Genomic DNA, 18964 nt, shown 5'->3' with positions numbered 1-18964 from the left:
CTTTGTGCTCTTTAAACAGGAGATTCTGTCAAAGGCCAGACTGTCCCACTGGATCACAGGAGTCTCCCAGCAAGCAGACGAGGAGGCAGGAGTGAAAGCGCTGCTCCCAGGAGGATGTGCACATTCCATCCGTGGAGTTGCGACCTCACTTACAGATCTCACTACTTGGTTCACTGTGTTTACATACATTCATCCATTTATAATCTACTTCACTTTTCCTCTGAATTGTCACATAGGTGCTGGAGCCAATCGCAGCTGAAATTGGGCGAGGGGTGGTGTACACCCTGGACAGGACCCCAGCTAATCCACAGCCCTGTGATATTTACATTCATATTCTACTGGCTGAATATAGCTGCGCCTACTATTTCTGGGGATGGTTCGGCATCATGGTCGGTGTTGACTCTGGTTTCCCTACAGGTTTGGAGTTGGGCACTGCCAACAATTAGATAATCAGTTAGCTTTGTGCCTGATGGACTAACACGAGGGGGTGAGAGCAGGGACGACATGCAGCATTGGAACTAACACCATCGCTCATGGGGAACCCAATCAACCAGGCGAGCTATTGGGTGCCACAGTATTGTTCACAGATTCATTGGCCTGTTTAGGTGTTGGGGCAATGGAAATGGTTTCAGAATCATGAAATCTGTAATATGACATGTTCAGGCTCAGATAATGAGACACAGCTGTCCTCATCAATAACAAGATTCTCTTTCTTCAACCTGCAGAACCAAATAGATTTAAACTGTAAGTGTTTAAATCTATGGTTGTGCTGAGACACATCAGTACCCTTCTTTGTTGGGGTTCAGACATCTACGTTGGCTCAAAAAACACAGGCTTTCAAAGAGATATGTGTATTTCTAATATTTACTTCACTACCATCTCTGTGAAAGATAAAATAGTTGCCACTCTGTTGTGTTTTGGTGTGTGATGAGCTTCTCCGACTCGCAAAACAATCCTTACACTCACCTTAATGGATCGAATTCAGTCTGAAAACCCTCTAATGGGCAGTCTGCTATCCGATCATTTCCTCTTGGAAACAAGATACCAACTCTCTGCTTAAGTCACAAAACTCGACTCCAAAACTGCAACGCAAGACAAATGTAGGTAAAAGAAAGTTCTCTGGTGGTACAACAGCATTAAAATTAACTTTATTTCAAACTAATGACTGGAAAAACTGCTGATGTGAAGTTTTCATCAGATACATAAACCTTTTGATATGCATTCTAGTGTAATACACTGTGTTTCCAATCGTCTCATCCATTATCTATATTGATTGTGCTTTGAGGCTCGCGGGGGAAGCTGGATTCGCATCCCAGCTGACATTGGGCAGATGGCGGGTACACCCTGGATGGGTCGCCAAGGAATAGGAGGGCTGACAAACAACCGCTCACACTCACACCTACAGTCAGCTTATAGCCTCAAATTACCCCCCCTCCAATCTGCATATCTTTGGACTGTGGAAAGATGCTGAAGTACCTGGAGAATACCAGTTACAGTCCACAAGACAACGTTCAAATGTCTGTCCATTAGCTGGAAATGAAATCCAATCAAATAATTATCAAGTTAGGTGATTTATTTCCAATAGAGTGCAATTTTTGTGTACGATTGTTTTGCGTCGCAGTTCCTTTTGAAGGCAAAGCGCTCAACTTAAATTAGGTGCAACGGTGAGAAAAACAACATGTCTCCCATGCACTGGATTAAAAGACTGTTTCATAATGGAAGGCCTGAGCTGCTTAATCACTGTCACTGTCTCAAGTACAACAGGATCTCACACAATATGCCAGGTGGAAACAGTCACCATGTGACGTGTGCTGACAGCAGATGTCCCCAGTTTGCTCTGCCTCCTCCGAGGCTGAGTCTCCATAGCTTGTGAATATAGAGCAGTATTTAGAATCCTATAACACTACTCATTCTACCATGAATGTTGCTCTTCTTTGTTATACATGAGGCATCACATGATCTATATACCCGACTCTGAAACAATATGCTGATTGTTGTTCACAAGAAGTTCACGCACTCTCAATTACCCACACCAGGCCTTCATAAACACTATGTATGCAGCTATAGATGACATGGGAGTAGTGAGCTCATGTGGTGTCACAGTAGGAATGGGAAGACTAAAATTTCGACTTATTTTCAAATCTTGTAATGAAACGGTTCCTAAATATGTAGCAGACATGATAGTCCAACATAGGGTAAGGGCCCAGGGTAAAGGTTAAACATAGATAAGCAGCTTTTAGTCACTATGCACAGCGCTGGAAGCAACTGCCTGATCATCCAGGGAAACCCCATCCATTGCAGACTGGATCTATTTTTTTATATTTAAAAGGTCATACCATCACTGTGTTTTACTCCATTTTTATTTTATTTTACTTAGTTTCATCTTCTTTATTTGCATTATTTTTATTCTCTCTACTTATTTACTTCTACTCTTTTTATTTTAGTTTATCTACCTTGAAAGTTGTTTGATTTCTTTTCATTGTGTCTCCGTGTTGTCTTTGAATGCCCCTGTGCAGAGTCTTGAATCTACCCCTGTGTCTGAAACGTGCTCTACAAATAAAACTGCCTTAAAGTTATTAAGAAAACATGATGCACAGTATTGACGAGTCCTTTGTCTGTGCTTCATTTAAAACATCGATAAGGAGATAAACCTATTTTCTCATTTAGAATTTGCTCATGCTTCAATAACTCCAGAATTAATAAGGATGTCGAAACTAAAATGTCCACCACTTCATTACCCACAGCTATTAGACACAATACTGTCGCTATCAGCGTGCTTGATTAGTCCGAACCAAAAGCCTGAAACAATCAATAGGAGCTGATTATGAACATGTGTCACTGGGAAAGATTTGGAAAGCAGCCGTGTGAGGGTTTGTTTCTCTCTGCTGGAGGTTATGTTCCTCCACAACACTTGAGTGCTCCTCTTGCGGAAAAACAATCATCCGCCACACAAAGAATCTTTCTGAAACCAATGCAAATCTGCTGCGAAGAAAAACATGAAAGATATGAACACAGTGGAATGAGCTGGCGGCGATCCAGTGAGCGGCAGAATACGCTCACCTTTGCAGAGCTACCCAGGATTAATGTCAATTACCCAACTCTGACATCTGTTTTTCAACTCAACTGCGCTCGTGTGCCGTGGCTTTTCATCGCCTCTGTGTCAGGAAACGCACTGTTTTCACACTATATCCCCCCCTTTTACACAATCTTGTTTGAAGCTATGCTGCCGTGACTCTCGGGCGTTACAGATATCACTTGCTATTCCACAGCAGCCTCTTGATCCAAGAGCATATGGCGAATGGAGGAAGGAGAGGAGTGTGGTTATCCAGCTTTTTAGATAGAGGCACTCCCTCAGGAGTTTAGATTGTCTTGGAACAAATCAAGACAATTTGTAACTTAATCTCACATCTCCATCTTTCCTTGTCAGCTCCTGATGAGAGTAATTGACATGTGGATCCCCCTGAAAGCTGCATTTAATTCCTCTTGCATCAGCTTGACTGTCAAAACCTGAAACAACAAAAAATGTTAATCATGCACATCCTCAACCTCGACCATCCTCCGACCCGGCTGTGCATTGTTTTGCAGGGCAAAGTGCTGTTGTGGGCTGCTGAGGCATGTTGGAAGTCTGCTGATCACACGTATGGCGAGGGGATAATAACAAAAAAATGATTTGCATCAAAGATATAACACCACCGGGGACGGCTGAAGCCTGGTGCATTTTGAAATATAGACAGCCTCGTATTTCACGCCCCTGGGCTGGATATGAAAAATGCAGGAGCTCAGATATAGTGTTTGTTTTTGTAGCTTGTAACTTTCTGGAGATTAACTGATAGGATATTGGTTTTTGTCCTTTGAAGGCAAAGATAACAAACTATATAAATGTTTTATGGCTGTAAAAGCATGTGTATGATGGGATATTGAGGTGTAAAATGGATTCTGGATGAATATCTACAGCCAAATAAAGTAGAGTGCATGGCCCCGAAGGCACTTAAGGGTCATTTGTCTTTTCTGAGAGGAAATTCAAAACCCCTCAACATGTCATATGAGGACTCATGGTCATGATAACCATCACTTGTTAATGCACACAAACCCAAAGATATATGTGGCGGGTGAAGGGGAAACTACTCCAAAGTCTCACAAGTCATTATGAGGTGATGTTTGAAATTAAAAAACATGTTTCCTGATGTTTCTCCCTCCACTGTACCACAGCCATTAACCGAGCAGCAGCAAACACAATAAATGAGGGTAATTCATCGGGGACCCGCTTCCAAATCGCTCCTGAGTCACCGAATCAATTAACCTATGAACCTTAATGGGAAAGAAAAAAGCTGGCTGTGCGGTCAAATTAATGATGTGATGGGAAGAAAATGACTGATCTTACTCTGGCTGTCGAATTTCCTGATGATGGTGTCCAGGAAGGTGTTCTGCGGAGCGACGTGGCCCCTCCGGACCGGCATCTTCGCAGCGGTGGCCCCTGGACTCGGAGAGACTTTTGTTTTTGTTTTTTAAATGTGATCACAACCGAGCGCACGATGCTGCCTCCCTCACTGCTCTCTCTGCTCGGAGCCCGGGCAGGTTTCAGTGGCAGTAATCCAAATTCAAAGTTCACCCCCCCTCCAATAAGTTCAGACCCGGAGCGACGCAGGCTTCTGGCTGGGTCTCCAAAAGAAAGTGAGGGATTTACGCGAGTTGGGGAGAGGAGGAAGCGCGCTGCACGCACGGAGCCGTATCCCAGCCTCCAGTGTCCAGGTGGAGAGGAGGTATCTTTCTTTCTATCCCCAGATGAAGGACTACCGGGGGGGTTATATTTCTCTTCTGGTCTCACACTCGCTGGACCTCATCCTTCACTACCGCCCGCTCCTGCGAGGCGGACCGGGCGAGCGTCGCTGGAGCCATAGTTTGGGCGCTGGAGCTGCGCGTTATTTATCCGCTTCTCATCCCACCTCCTCCCTCTGCGTCCGGAGCTGAGTGTGTGCAACTGTGGAGGAAGAAGAAGAAGAAGAGTGAGGATGTTGAAAAAGAAAGAGCAGAGCGCAGACGTGCAGCCCGGTTCGTCCTGGCTCGGTGTTGGATTGAAGGTGTTCTCCGCGTCTCCTCTTCCTCCCCTCGCTGCGCGCTGTGCCGGATGACTTCAGCTCCACCGGCTTCTAGCTGCGCCTCTTTTAACCCTTTGAGCATCACGACCGGGAACTGCTCACATGCACTTTTGTATTATTATGGAGGGAGAAGTCGATGGGCTGTCGAATTCTCCTCATCCCATTTAAAAGAGGAGTTGGAAAGGTCCCTAAATGGGGCCTCGAGGAAACTATAGCTCCAGAATTATTACCAATTATGTATTTGATTAAATAGACCTTTAGTTCAATCGGATTAAATCGCATTTAAATGGCACCAGGTTAAATCAAGTTACAGGTTCACTCTCGAGGTGCTGTTGGAATCAATCAATCAATCAATCAATCAATCAACCAATCACAGTTTAGCCCATATTCAAATCGGAATTGGTGTATCATCATCTACAAAGAATAGAATAGAAAATAGTTGATTGTCTTCCTTTTTTTGGAGGCAGACATTCGTCCTAGCCTCCATGTGCAAAATGCTATAAGAGGTACACGGCCGTTTTAACAGGGAACACCACCTCAGAGAGTTTCAAGTGGGGGGGGGGGGGGGGGTGATCCCTCTCCCGGGACGCACAGAGGTGCCATGGCGCATCAACAAAAACAACAATATCCAGGTGTCTAACGCGAGTGAAGAGGTGTCTCACTGTGTAAAGCATCAAACAGAAAAGAAAAATGTCTGACAGAGAAGAAGGGAGCGCCAGTGATACATGTGGTGTGAAAGAGGAACGTGCTTTGTGTTATCACCATCACACACCTGCTGGAAAGAGCTGTGGCCAAACGGCTGCTGACCTGAGCCTGGCAGGTGTGAGGCTACACACACACACACACACGCACAAACACGCGCACACACACACACACACACACACACACACACACACACACACACACACACACACACACACACACACGCGCCCTCCTCCGTTGTATTCCACTCTGTACAAAAGAAAACCTCCAGCCCCACAAAAGCCCATTTACCTGCCCTGAGGAGAAGCGGGTGTGTCTCTCTCTCTCTCTCTCTCTCTCTCTCTCTCTCTCTCTCTCTCTATCAACAACCCATCTGTGTCAGCATCTGTCCCATCACGTGTTAATAAACCAGTGGAAAAGGCTCTGGAGATGCTGCTTTGTTGTGTGTCTGGGGTTGGATGGGGATTCTCCACTCACTGGCGGCTGCCGCTACGTCACAGCGCCGGGGTTCCCCCCCTCCGTCATGCTGGGGATGGTGCTTTCACGTGCTGTGGGAAACTGTGGCGTGGGTTGAAATGATCGAGCAGCAGACCTAAATTTGTAGTTAGCTTAATGTAAATAATTTGCAAACGGGAATTTATTCATTCATATTATTACTATTTATTTATTTTGTCTTTAAAATTGATTAAAACATTTTTTTCTTTATGCTACTGACTGCTGGGATTAGAATAATTTGTATTCTGTTCAATTTGATTTGAACAAAATCACAACATATATCTCAAGCCATTTAACCTAGTAAAGCCAAGACCTACAATATCTTACATTAACTGGAAGAAAACTCTGATCAGACTCAATGTGGGTGGCTGTCTGCCTCGCCCGGTTGGGGAGAGGAAAGGTGGGTGAGAACGAGGGGAGATAAGAGAGAGAGGGGGAGAGAGGAGAGAGGCCACGTCCAGTTGTGTAGGCTAATCGGCCCTTTCAGAATAGTTATAATGATGAGTGATATTACGAATGTAAGGATGTTAATAAAGATAGCAGCACCAGTTCATACTAATAATAATAACAGATGTTACAAGGTCAGATTTTACAATGATGAGTTTATGTAGCAGCGACCCTGGAATTATTTAAAGTATTTAAAGTATATTAGGATACATGCCCGTCCATGTGTAACAAAAGTTGATGAGTAAGCCAGCATCGATATTATGTATGATCCATGGAATTGTCATAAATCATAATTCATAATCATTATATATATATATATATTATCAGTAAATAAGGAAATGTGCACGTTTCTTTCTTCGTTTCATTCAGGGAATCAAGCCACTAAATTTACCTGGTTTTATTTTAAGGAATTTGTTTCTAAAACGTTTTTTGAGATGTGTAAAGTATCCCAGAAACAGTTTTTGGTTTTCCTCACCCGGCCTTGTACTTCACACTCTCTGTACAGTGAACAAGATTCTCATATCAATCCCAGGGATGTAAGAGGCCTTGGCTGTTGGCAAGTTTAGCTGTTTACACTTCTGTCAGATCCAGACCTGAAGCAACGCCGCTGCTCCGTGGCTGCATTCATCAAAGTGACCTGCACAGCGGCGTGGTTACATTCATTTTTCTCCCCAGCGATGAGTGTTTTAATGATTGCTGAGGTGTGTGATGAATTGCAGCCTTGCAGTGGGACCAGTCCTGAGGTGCTATCCATCAGAATGTGACATTTTGGTATGAATTAAAAATGCATCAGTTCCTGCTCTTATTACAATCCAGTGGTATTTACTAGAGCAGCTGAAAGCCATAAAGGAGCTCGCTGGTCAGCCTTCGCCTCTCAACTCCCTTATTTAGTCAGGAAAAGAGTGAGGGAGGAGAAGGAGGAGGAGAAGGGGTAGAGGAAGGAGGAAAAGAAAGAGGAAAACAATTTGTCATGGTTGAGACAGATGCCAGCCTGTCACACACTTTCAGTGTTTACTAGAACACGTACACACTCCACACACACAGAGAAAGAGAGAAGGGCAATGTAAATGCTTAAGAAGTTTTTTATGCTCCTTACTCCACAGAGTAATGAGTAAATGTCTGAATAAGGGAATTGAAAAAGCTCAAGGCGACACATCCATTAAAAGCTACATCATCTTATAATGCATAAACATTTCAGCAGCAAATGGAACTCCTGTCATCAGAAATGTCACTCTCCCTTTTCCGCTCCCTGCGTTTACTAAGCGAAACGCAAGAAGAGTGACGGCAGCATGTTGTTATGAGCGTGTGTGTGTGCTGAAAAAAAACGAGGATTCAAGTTCAATAAAGAGCATTAAAATGACCAAGCATATTTAATGTGTAGGCTTTCTTTGCAGTCAATTAAGGGCTTGAAAGACCTCATGAAATACTGTACTTTATAAAGACATGACATACTTATAGGCTTTCAAGAAAACACACTGTAGCAAAGTATAACATAATATATGAAGGTTATTTGGGGAATGGAAATAAAGAAGGGACTCTTGTGTTTAGACACAAGTAACAACTGGATGATTCAAATTTATTCGTAAATCATAAAAAAGTAAATATGCCCAAAATGTGTCTTTATAAGATTAGACTTGATTAGATTATAAAAAACATCTTTTATGAATAAAACTGGAATCATCTTAACAATACATTTATGTCGGGGGTCCCATGAAAGACACATGACTGAGTTAAACATATATAAATATAAACACAATGGTATACATTATAATGGGTTGAAGACAAGGTAAGTTGGTGACCTTGTTTTGTCTATTTTAATTGAAGTTGTTGTGTGTCACAGGAGAAGGAACATTCAGCTGGTGACTGGACAGTGTTCAACGATGAACTATGGAAAAATGCATTGACATACTGACATTTAGAGAAAGAGAGCCAGACTTATTCTCCATGTGTAGAACATCTTTACTGACCACTCCATAGGAAATGTACTACAAACTGTAAAATATATAACATCTTATTTCTGTAAACTCAAACATAAAGCAAACTGCAGGGGCATATACATTTCCAAACCATAAAAGATGAAACTTGTATGTGTCATCTGTCTTTTAATCTATAAATACACAGTAGAAAACGGCTGTACAGGCTTAAGAATAAACTGTTTGAGAACAGATGCAGTATCCAGTCATATGATGACTAAGGACTACAGAAAAATGTGTGCATCAACAGGTACTTGTTCAGGACATCCATCCATATATATCCATCCCAGAGTCCTCCATGTATCAGCCAAGTGGCTTCCAGGGTGGTGCTCTCACTTGGCTTGGAGTTCATACGTGCATATACACACATTCTCACAAACACACACAAACAAACACATACACACTCAGCGCAGTCCCTCAGCGTCTGGACAGGTCGCCTCCTGTGAAGAAGAGAAACAGTGAGATGGATGGTGTCATGACTTCACTGTGGTTTTCTTAACATGCATCAAAAGAAAACTGCTTCCACTGCCGAATAAAAGAAAGATCAAGTGACTCAAACATTCTGAACAGACAGACAGACTTCATTTATTTACTATTTATTATATATTCGTATATATTTAAGTTTCCCTGTTTGAACTGTATTAAAGAGATCCTGCACTATGTAAAACAAATTGTGATTACATTGACATTATTTGATAGTGTTAATATCCCTTTTATTACTAAATTTATTAAAATGTACAATTATAGGTTGAAAATGGTCATGATGTCACCTTATGTTGTACACTGTCTTGGACATTTGAAGGCCGATGCTTTAGTAGAGTTAAGGATGTCACTACATCATGACATTTATATATATAGTTGAAAAGGTTAACACACTCACCACCAGCTAATTTAAAAAAATTTCAAATCTGGAAAAACCCTAAAAACCTAAACTGTCACATCCAATGCTTTTCCCCCGATGTCCCCTGGCCCAAGCGGCTGTCTCCGCCAGCAGTTCAAACGCCTCTGGATTACCATGCTCCTCAGACACGGTTTAGCCCCGGCTGACTTGGCACCAGCCGCCTGTGCCGAAGGTTCAAGTGGTCCGGGACCGCCGGGAAACTCTGGAGGGGAGAAACCCTCTATCTCGTATGACATTCCTGTCACCAACATGTGTGTGTGTGTGTGTGTGTGTATGCTGCTTTGTCCTCGAGTTCGAGACAACCTAGATAACTTCACTTGCTTATGGATATGTCGTATGGGTGTGTGTGCATATGTGTTTGCGGTAAGTAGTGTGTCTTTGCCCTGCCCCCAAGCAGGTGCATTTGTTTACAGCAACCATATGGCCAATTACTTAAAATAAATTTTAATACGTGCATCTACAAAACAAAATTCCAACAGCAGATGAGAAACGTATCCATGTGCGTCCTCTCCAGGCTTGTGTCTGTGAGTGAGGCAGAGCGAGAAGCATCAGTTGAGAGATGAGAAAAGTCATAATAGTGGCAGTTAATATGTGTAAGTGTGTGTGAGAGCGCAGCCGCATGCCAGTCCATATTGATCGCTGGAACAATCTAATCCGTCAGACGTGGTGTCCGCGGAAGTGTAGCACTGGAAGGGGAATATGACTTGGAGAGGGGGTGGGCCCTGTGTCGTACGTGTCTACATCCAATTAACTAACGCAATCAGCCATGTTGAAGAATGGATTAGTACATAATTGCTTCAGAGGTGGGAAACTCCATTGAATTATTCATGGTGGGCAAAGGCAAATGTATGTTTAGAGTGTGTCAATCTGTGGTAATGTATGACTTTGTATGTCTGGCACTAATGGAAAGTGACTGAACATGTATATTTGAATAGAATAACATTAAATTTAAAATGCTTTCAAATGAATTGTGACAAGTGAAGATGATGGAGGCTTACTGTATTGTACAGGACTATGTGGTACACATTATAAGGGGTTGAAGACGAGTCATGTTGATGATTTGTCTACTTATAATTGAAGTTGCTGTTTAGAAAATCTTGACACAAACCAGACAGTGCATCATTTAAATCACAACATTATAGTAAAAACACTGGTGAATCATATTGTGCATCTAAAGTGAGGATCTGTGTTTTAAATCTCCCAAAGAATTGATACAATCTATGGCAGTAAGGGGGGTGCACGTGCACAAAGGTCACGCTCACGTACTCACGCTTTCTCGAACAGATGCCGAGTGAAAGGTACACAGACTAAAGAGTGAAAGACAAGTTCTCGTGTGAAAGAATTGCATATTATGCCATAACCGCAGCTGAACCGATGAGGTCAGACAGTCTGCGTGGGCGGTAAAAACCTTACGGGCCGTAGCGCAAGCAAGTGGCGGATAAACACTGCGAGCAAGGATGCGTCAGTCTAGATAACTAATGGGAAACACTGGATCAGTGGATCAGTCAGTGTTTCCTCTTTACTTTTCAGGACTTCATGAAAAACAGATGACTGGGGTTGAAGCAACCTGAGTGAAACACTATTTGCATGTTCTTACATTTTTAATGTGGTAGAAAGCAGATTTATACCATTAAATGTGCCGACTGTTTTCAAGGAGTTTCAGTGATAATTGCTTTGAGGGATATGTGCATGAATAGAGATGAACCACTGACACACTGATGACTTTGAGTCATCTGTTTTTTGGCACCAGCTCCTCATCCTTCATGCTGCTTGCTCACATTGAAATGTTTTCATCAGGCATGAAGGGGAGAGATGATGATGGAGGCCAATGCAGCCATCTATTAGTTGTTTGTGTTTGTGAATAGAAGAATAGAATGCCTTTTATTGCCACTGCACAGCTGTCCAACAAAATGTACGTGTCTCCTTGAGTGTTGCATACATTAAACATTGAAAAGAATTAAGGGAGCACTTAATCAATTTCCCAGGCTTTGGTGCAAATGAAAGTGACGCAGGTGCCATGAACAGGCAAAAGGAAGACAACTCTCAGAAAGGAAATGGTTTTACATGTGCTGGCGACAGACAGTGGCTCTCTCCTCATCCTTCCTGACTGATTCTTCTCTAGTGTCCTTGTCACTACTGGTAGCATGAGGTGGTACCTGCAGCCCAATCAGGTTGCACAGGTGTTCCAGCTCCTACAGGACACATCCATACGTGCAGTAACAAATAGGTTTGCTGTGTCTCCCAGCTCAGTCTCAATAGCTTGGAGGAGACACCAGGAGACCGTCTGTTACACAAGGAGAGCTGAACAGGGAATCTCTAGAATGGCATCAACCCAGAAGCAGGACCAGTACCTGCTCCTTTGTGCCAAGAGGAACAGGAGGAGCACTGTAAGAGCCCCACAAAATGACCTCCAGCAGGCTACAGGTGTGCATGGTTGTGACCAGTGTTGGGAAGGATACTTTGAAAACGTATTCCGTTACAGAATACAGAATACATGCACAAAAATGTAATCTGTAACGTATTCCATTACATTAACTTATCTGAGTAACGTATTCTGAATACTTGGAATACTTCCGGTTTGTATTGCATTTTTTAAGTGTATGATTGCGGCGTTTTTATAGTCAGGGGAGCAGCAGCAGTTTAAACTCTCTCTCCACCGATGCTGCGGGCCGCTGGATGTCCGGCTCCCATCCACTCCCACCTCTGTGCCGGTCCCACCAGAGGCTGAAGGACCCCCCCTGTGCCAAGGCTGCCTCGCGCCGTGCTACGATCGTTTCGGCGTCGAGTCTATTTTAGTTTGAGCTTGACGCGAGCGTATCGCTCCAGGAAACACACTGAAAAATGATTTTAAACGATATTGATGACATATTTTATATGATTTATAAGCATGCATCCCATAGTTTGTATTCCCCTTCTGTTGTCCTGGAGTTTTAAATTTACCAATTTGACCGATCACATTATTAAATGCCCCCCTCTGCCCCTCCATACAGACACACAAGCAGTCATAAAGATAAAAAGAGAGGGGGGGGGCGGAGAATACGTAATTTACCCTCCACACCCGACATTGAATGGAGCAAACAGCGGAGAAGTTCTTGAAGATGGATGACATTAAATTGGGACGCTGTTGCAGTTAATGTTGGAGCAAGAAGTGACTATATGCTTTTATACTACTGGGTCAACGGGTGATATTATTTTAGCGTCGCTTCAGCGTCCGGTGTGAACCCGGCGTGCCTCGCTGGCCTCCTGCAGAGCCATGACAGCGGAGCTCTGGGAGCGCAGGTCGGTCTTCTCTCATCAGGCGCAGGAAGGGCAGCTTGCGGATCAGCAGCTCCGTAGATTTCTGGTAGCGACGGAACTCTCTCAGAGCCTCGGTCCCGAGCCGGTCGCGGTGAGGCTTCTTCACGCCGCCGGGGTCCCGGGCGCTCATACGGCAGCCCTGGTCTCCAGCTGCTTCCTGGGGGCTTTGCCTCCGGTGGATTTACGAGACAGTGATTAAACTCGTGAAACAGAGAAGTACCGTCATGTAACCCACTGATTTCAACAATGTAACTGTATTCTGAATACCATCTATTTAATTTGTAACTGTAACGGAATACAGTTACTCATAATTTGTATTCTAAATACGTAACGCCGTTACATGTATTCCGTTACTCCCCAACACTGGTTGTGACCAACTTTAGAAAACAGACTCCATGACGTTGGCACAAGGGCCAAACGTCCTCTAGTGGGACCTGTGCTGCTCAATTGGCATTCGACACTGGAGTTGGTAGGTCTGCCACTGGTGCCCATTCTCTTCACAGATGAGAGCAGGTTCACACTAAGTGAGGCGTTAAAGAATGTGCAGATGCTGTGGGGATCACGAAAGGGATCATGTTTGGGTCACTTGTTTCGAGAAATTGGTGTGTGCAGCAGGTTTCTCACCTGTGTGAGTACTGTAGGCTTTTCTTAAAGGATTTTTTCATTTATATTTAGACACAAAATAAACACAAATAAGAAAAGTTGTATTGCTTTATCCAATTCTCTAAATTCCCCTGATTCGAACACACATCCATTGTTATCTACCCGCCTGTCTGCTGGGACCCTGTATGTAAACATGAGCCACGTGCCAAGGATTTTACATATATTCAAATGCTCGGCTGACACTCTGACATGACAGATGTACAGGCAAATCTTTCTGGCCTCGTTCATTACTCCCCACCTTGACAGCTGGTGCACTCGCAGCTGTGTATGACAGGCAGGACGACCGGCTCGCTCTCGCCGTTCTCACACCGCAGGCTGAGGAAGCGGACGGGGGTGTCTGGATCCAGACGGTAGCTGCAGCACTCACACACCGACTGGAGGTACGGCTCCTGGGTGGATAGAGGGAGGAGAAGAGGGGATGGAGTTACTGGAGAAGATGAGAGCAGCAAGGGGAGTAGAGGAGGGGTAAAGGGAAGCGGAGGGATAAGGTGTAGGAAAGCAATTAGGAGATTGGGAGATGATGAGGAGAGGGTGGAATTAGAGCAGGAAGAGGTTATGAGACAGAAGAGTAAGACAAGTTGAGACGATATGAGTAAAATGAGGAGAAGCTCATTACAAAGGGGGGGTGTAATATATCTTCACTCACATTACTTACAGTAAAACAACAAATACGGATTGAAGTTATCATCCTGTTTTTTATTTTCTCCATTGGACTTGTCATGTTGAAATAAGGTGCGGGTTGTGAAACAAAAACAATAACCTGATGCCAAAATAATCTAAAATGACTAAAACACAATACAAGCACAAATTTGGGAGAGAATAGGCTGATGATTTAACATGCTTTTGTAACTCTTGGTGCCCAAAAACCCAGTCTCGATGCTTTGCGGGATAGAGGGCGGATTGGAGATGGAAACAGAACTCATGTGTTCAATTAGTGCAGGAAAAGACCTGAGGAGGAGGGAGAGTGCAGAAAGTGTAATGCATGATGGCAAAGAATGATAGATAATAGGAGGAGAGGGAGGTGAGAGGAAGAAGAGAGTCTGACATCAAACACCTCCAACTTCTATGAGAAATAGCAGTTATTAGTGCTTCACACACTTTGAAGTCAGCAGTGCGAGTGTGTGTGTTTTTGTGTGTGTGTGTGTGTGTTTGTGTGTGTGTGTGTGTGCGCATGAGCTGGTGGTGAAAAGAGCCTGTGGTTCCTCTGAGTGCGTTCCCGCTCCCTCCAGTCCTGCTGATCAATGAAAAGGGAACTTCTCCGGGCTGCCTAGTCACCGGTTACCATCCCTGGTTGCCACAGTAACAGGAGGTAATGACACATTTAGCTGAGCTGATGTTTATTTTTACTAATCTCCCGGCGTGATTGACTCTATTTTTACAGTGGAGATGTATGGATGCCAAAGAGGAACAAAGTCGCCATGGTGATGAGGTGATGAGCTCGCCGTCTCGCGAGGATGGAAAAGGCAACGAGCGAAGGTAGGAAAAGAACAAGGGAGGGGGGAACAGAACCTGAATTGTTCACAGGCTCCACACGTGACCCCTTCACAACACTCCTATCCAAAACATCTATATTTAGATTTTGCGGTGACTCAACTACTGAATGCTGTATTGTTGTCTACCTGTTTTCATGTCGTCCATGTGAACTTGACGACAGGTTACCTTCTGTCTACTGTGATTACAGCTGTGAACCGAAGGGAAAATGATCTAAATAATCATTTCAGCATGTTCACAGCCTCTTACCTGTTATCCTGCGAGTGTGTCGACGGTCTGTGTTTATCTTGAGAGGTGTGAGATAACAACACGTGTGCCCATGCTGCACGGGGACTAGGGTTTGACTTGGTTTTATTTTGCGAAAACACACTCAACACTAATGTCGGGTCACGTTTCAGGAGGAAAACAGATGGAAAGTATGGCTACACAGTTACATCTAAAGCAACACTCCTGAATATTATTTTTGGAACACTTGATAATAATAATTATGGGCAATTTTAGTATTTTTAATGGCACTTAGAATCTACTTCATTGCATAAATGTCTGTCTGCCTGGGACACTTATCTCATGAACCGTTCATCTTATTGGCTTCACATTGAGCATTTGTGTTCCTAATGGCCCGAGAAAGTGCAATAGATAATTTCAATTTAGTTCAATTCGGCCATGGGATAAGTTTAATATTAATAAAAATGGAATAAACAAGTGACTACACTCTGTAGCCGTTATTGGGGTAGGGCTGAACATCCACTCTGTAGACCGATTTGAACATGTCTTCTTCTAGATCCACGCGTGACTGACGGCAGCGGTTGCCAACCGGCGGACCATGGGCCAAAACAGCACTGTAGGCAATAATATAATTTGAGCATTTATATTTCACCATTTCTGATATTCATGGTGCGGCGGGTGCTGATCCCATGGCAACAACATTCATTGAAATGTGTATTCAAAGTAAAAGCACAACGTTTGTTTGGTTGCTGCTATGCTTTATGTTGAGTTAAATTACAGCTATTATTTTGAAAAGTTGGTGTCTGAACATTGTGTCGATTTTTTAACAAACAATGAAGATGAAGATCAGTGACAATGAAATCTTCATTACAGATAAACCAGGTAGGATGAACGCAAAGTTTTCTAACTTCACTCTGCACCATAGACTGTTTATAAAAAGCTCGTCACACAAACAATAAATAAGTGACAAGGAATAATTCTGAAGTAGCTCCAGAGCATAACACAGGCAAAGCAAACAGCCCACTCCAAATAGGCAGGTTTACAATTGGCACTGCACTAGTGTTGAAAATGTAAATCTACTTTTTAAATGAATATTGCACGAATTCCTAAATGTAGGAAGCGCAACATACGATTAAACAGAATTAATTGTACTTCCCTGAAGTGTAGTCTGACAACAATTAACAACCCACTGCTTTTTTTCAACCAATTAATTTTTGTCCACTTTGCTGCCTGCATTGATCGCCATCGTTTTGACGTAGATGTCAATACTGGTCATTGTCTCCACAAGATGTTGGGAGAGTAATATCCTCTCTCTCTCTCTCTCTCTCTCCGTTTGTGTGTGTGTGTGTGTGTGTGTGTGTGTGTGTGTGTGTGTCTATTTTCCCTACCTCCAGGATGACATCAGTCCTGGACAGACAGCGTCCCCTGCAGAAGCTGACCTCCACATTGTCAAGCCGACAGCCTCCTTTGGTGATGTTCCTGACCTGCATGTAGCGGCGGCACTCCGGCAGGGGCTCGCCTGAAGGAACCACAGAAACACAGAGGAGGAGGAGGAGGCGATGGAGGAGGAGGAGGGGAGACAGGGGTTAACATGAGATTGAAGGACGAAGCAGTGGGAGAATAAAGAGGGCAGGGAAAAGGTGAATAATGAAAGAAAAACGAGACCAATTTTTCTTCTCATTTGCATGAAAAAGCAGGAGGGGAAAAAAAAGACAAAGGAGCCAGAGTCCTTCCAGAGAGCGTTGTCGTGCCCCCTTGCAGCATGTGACATTTCCTCCACTGGGAGACAGATTAAAGCCCCAATGTAGGTTAAGTAATGTCATCTCTCACTAATTGGCCACTGTGGCAATTGGTTTTTGCTTAGCTATAAAATGAACTACGGAACATTCAAATCCAATAAAGTGGAACAGCAGCCACAGAATGAAAATGTAGCTTTTGACTGTTTCTAATTACATATTTGTTATCAAAGTCATTTGTCTAATAAACAAAGAGGCTGTCAGGTTGATTAGTTCATTTGTTAAAGCCAATGGCTTAATTTATAGAGCATTTCTTCCTGAATTTGTCCTTGTTAAACCATAAATATATATTTTATTTCTGAACACAGTCTGAATGTTTGTGTTCGTGTTTTTCTACCTTCAGCACGTTGCACTAACCTGGAAACTGTTTTCTACAGACCGGACAGCAGCTGCCTGGTTCCTCCACCTTGACCTCCCCCTGAGGGAGAGAGAGAGAGGGAGAGAGAGAGAGAGAGAGAGAGAGAGAGAGAGAGAGATGATTTGTTTTTTTAATATATTTTTCAAAATGAAAACAGACAATTCAACAAGTGATGGAAAAAAAGAATATGTTGCACACAAACCCATTTATTAAACCACACATATCAAGGTGACTAACACGCATGCACAACACACACACACTCCACCCTCAGGGACTGCAACTGCAAAAACCTTTCTTGTACCATTTTGCAGGATTTGTAAATATACCTTATTCTTTAATTTTCTTATATTTTTCTAATATATAATTTCTATATTTTAACAATAGACATATCTTGGCTGGAGAGAGAAGCCTCCTGCAGTGCATTGTACCCAAGTATGACAATTAAGATCTTAAAATCTTTGCATCTGGAAAAGTGCCGTAAGCACACACTGGACATAGTGGGTGAGGAAAGAAACTAAATCCCATCCAGGTTAGCCAGAGCCACAATAAGGTACCCAATGCATCTGTTGCAAAATAGAAAATAAACAGAACAAGTAATCATTTAAAACATTATTAAGCAGAGAGAGATATGAGAACAAACTTTACACTGACACAGGAGAAATTGCCAATATCTTAGCAGAGTGTGGAAATTATGTGAAGGAAGCAGAAGGGGAGTTAAGATTATAAATAATACCATTTACCCCATTCAAAACTCTGAATTATAATCTGTGTTGGAAGTGCTAAAACCATTAAGTGTCGGAATGGTTTCTCATGAAAACTGTGAGGTCTCGACCTTACTAAATTGCCTTGAGATAATGTATGTTGTTCTTTGGCGCTACACAAATCTGAAAACATTTAAACACTCCTGTATCTTTACAGTAAGGACTGAGGATGTGAGTTGTGTAATTTTTCTATTTCAGATTATTAAATTTGTCCGTTTTCTATGCACTTTTGGATTTTTCAGACATTGAACATTGAAAATTCGATGACTCTAAAAAAATGTAAAACACTATATACATTTCCTTTCCCCTGAACCCAATACAACGCCATCTGTTATCCCATGACCTAACCATATACTTTAAGGGCCCATATTTTACACCTTTCTTGGATTTAATTTGAGGTATTGGTCCCCCGAAGATGATATATCAGTGGTTTAAAGCCGTGTCCTTTATTTCCATGTCCTCTTCTGCCTCTCTCTGGAGCTGCAGACAGAACAGGCTGTTTTCCCCTGCCTCTTGAGCCCCTCCTCTGATAAACACAGCGGAAAGTCACGTTAAGTTTGTGCACCGCTATAGAAGACCAGCCACATATTCACAGTCGGTTACAACAGGATGTTTCTGAACGGTGAGTTACACCATCCTCCTGTTTGTTCAAGTTTTAGCAGGATAGTCGGCCAATGTAGTATTGTCCTGAGTTACAGTATGGAGTTTCACAACAGAACTTGAATAGGGAGTAACGAGTTACATCTACGTTACTCCGTA

General features: G+C 43.0%; 2 protein-coding genes across 2 annotated transcripts in view; both read right to left on the bottom strand.

The window, feature by feature from the left end:
- kcnh2b (potassium voltage-gated channel, subfamily H (eag-related), member 2b) overlaps positions 1-4457 on the bottom strand; it is a 205247-nt gene extending 200790 nt beyond the window's left edge. The window contains exon 1 of the mRNA XM_061093759.1: positions 4382-4457. Within this exon, the coding sequence (XP_060949742.1) occupies positions 4382-4457 (76 nt within the window). The remainder of the gene's footprint in view (positions 1-4381) is intronic.
- A 4673-nt stretch (positions 4458-9130) lies between these two features.
- sspo (SCO-spondin) overlaps positions 9131-18964 on the bottom strand; it is a 77840-nt gene continuing 68006 nt past the window's right edge. Inside the window, exons 114-117 of the mRNA XM_061093604.1 lie at positions 17444-17504; positions 16679-16809; positions 13813-13963; positions 9131-9153 (exon numbers count right to left, since the gene is read on the bottom strand). Of these exons, the coding sequence (XP_060949587.1) occupies positions 9131-9153; positions 13813-13963; positions 16679-16809; positions 17444-17504 (366 nt within the window). The remainder of the gene's footprint in view (positions 9154-13812; positions 13964-16678; positions 16810-17443; positions 17505-18964) is intronic.

Source organism: Limanda limanda, chromosome 20 (genome assembly GCF_963576545.1).
Source record: "Limanda limanda chromosome 20, fLimLim1.1, whole genome shotgun sequence".
NCBI lineage: Eukaryota > Metazoa > Chordata > Actinopteri > Pleuronectiformes > Pleuronectidae > Limanda > Limanda limanda.
Note: the sequence above shows the minus strand (reverse complement) of the source record. Positions and strands in the feature narration are given on the sequence as shown.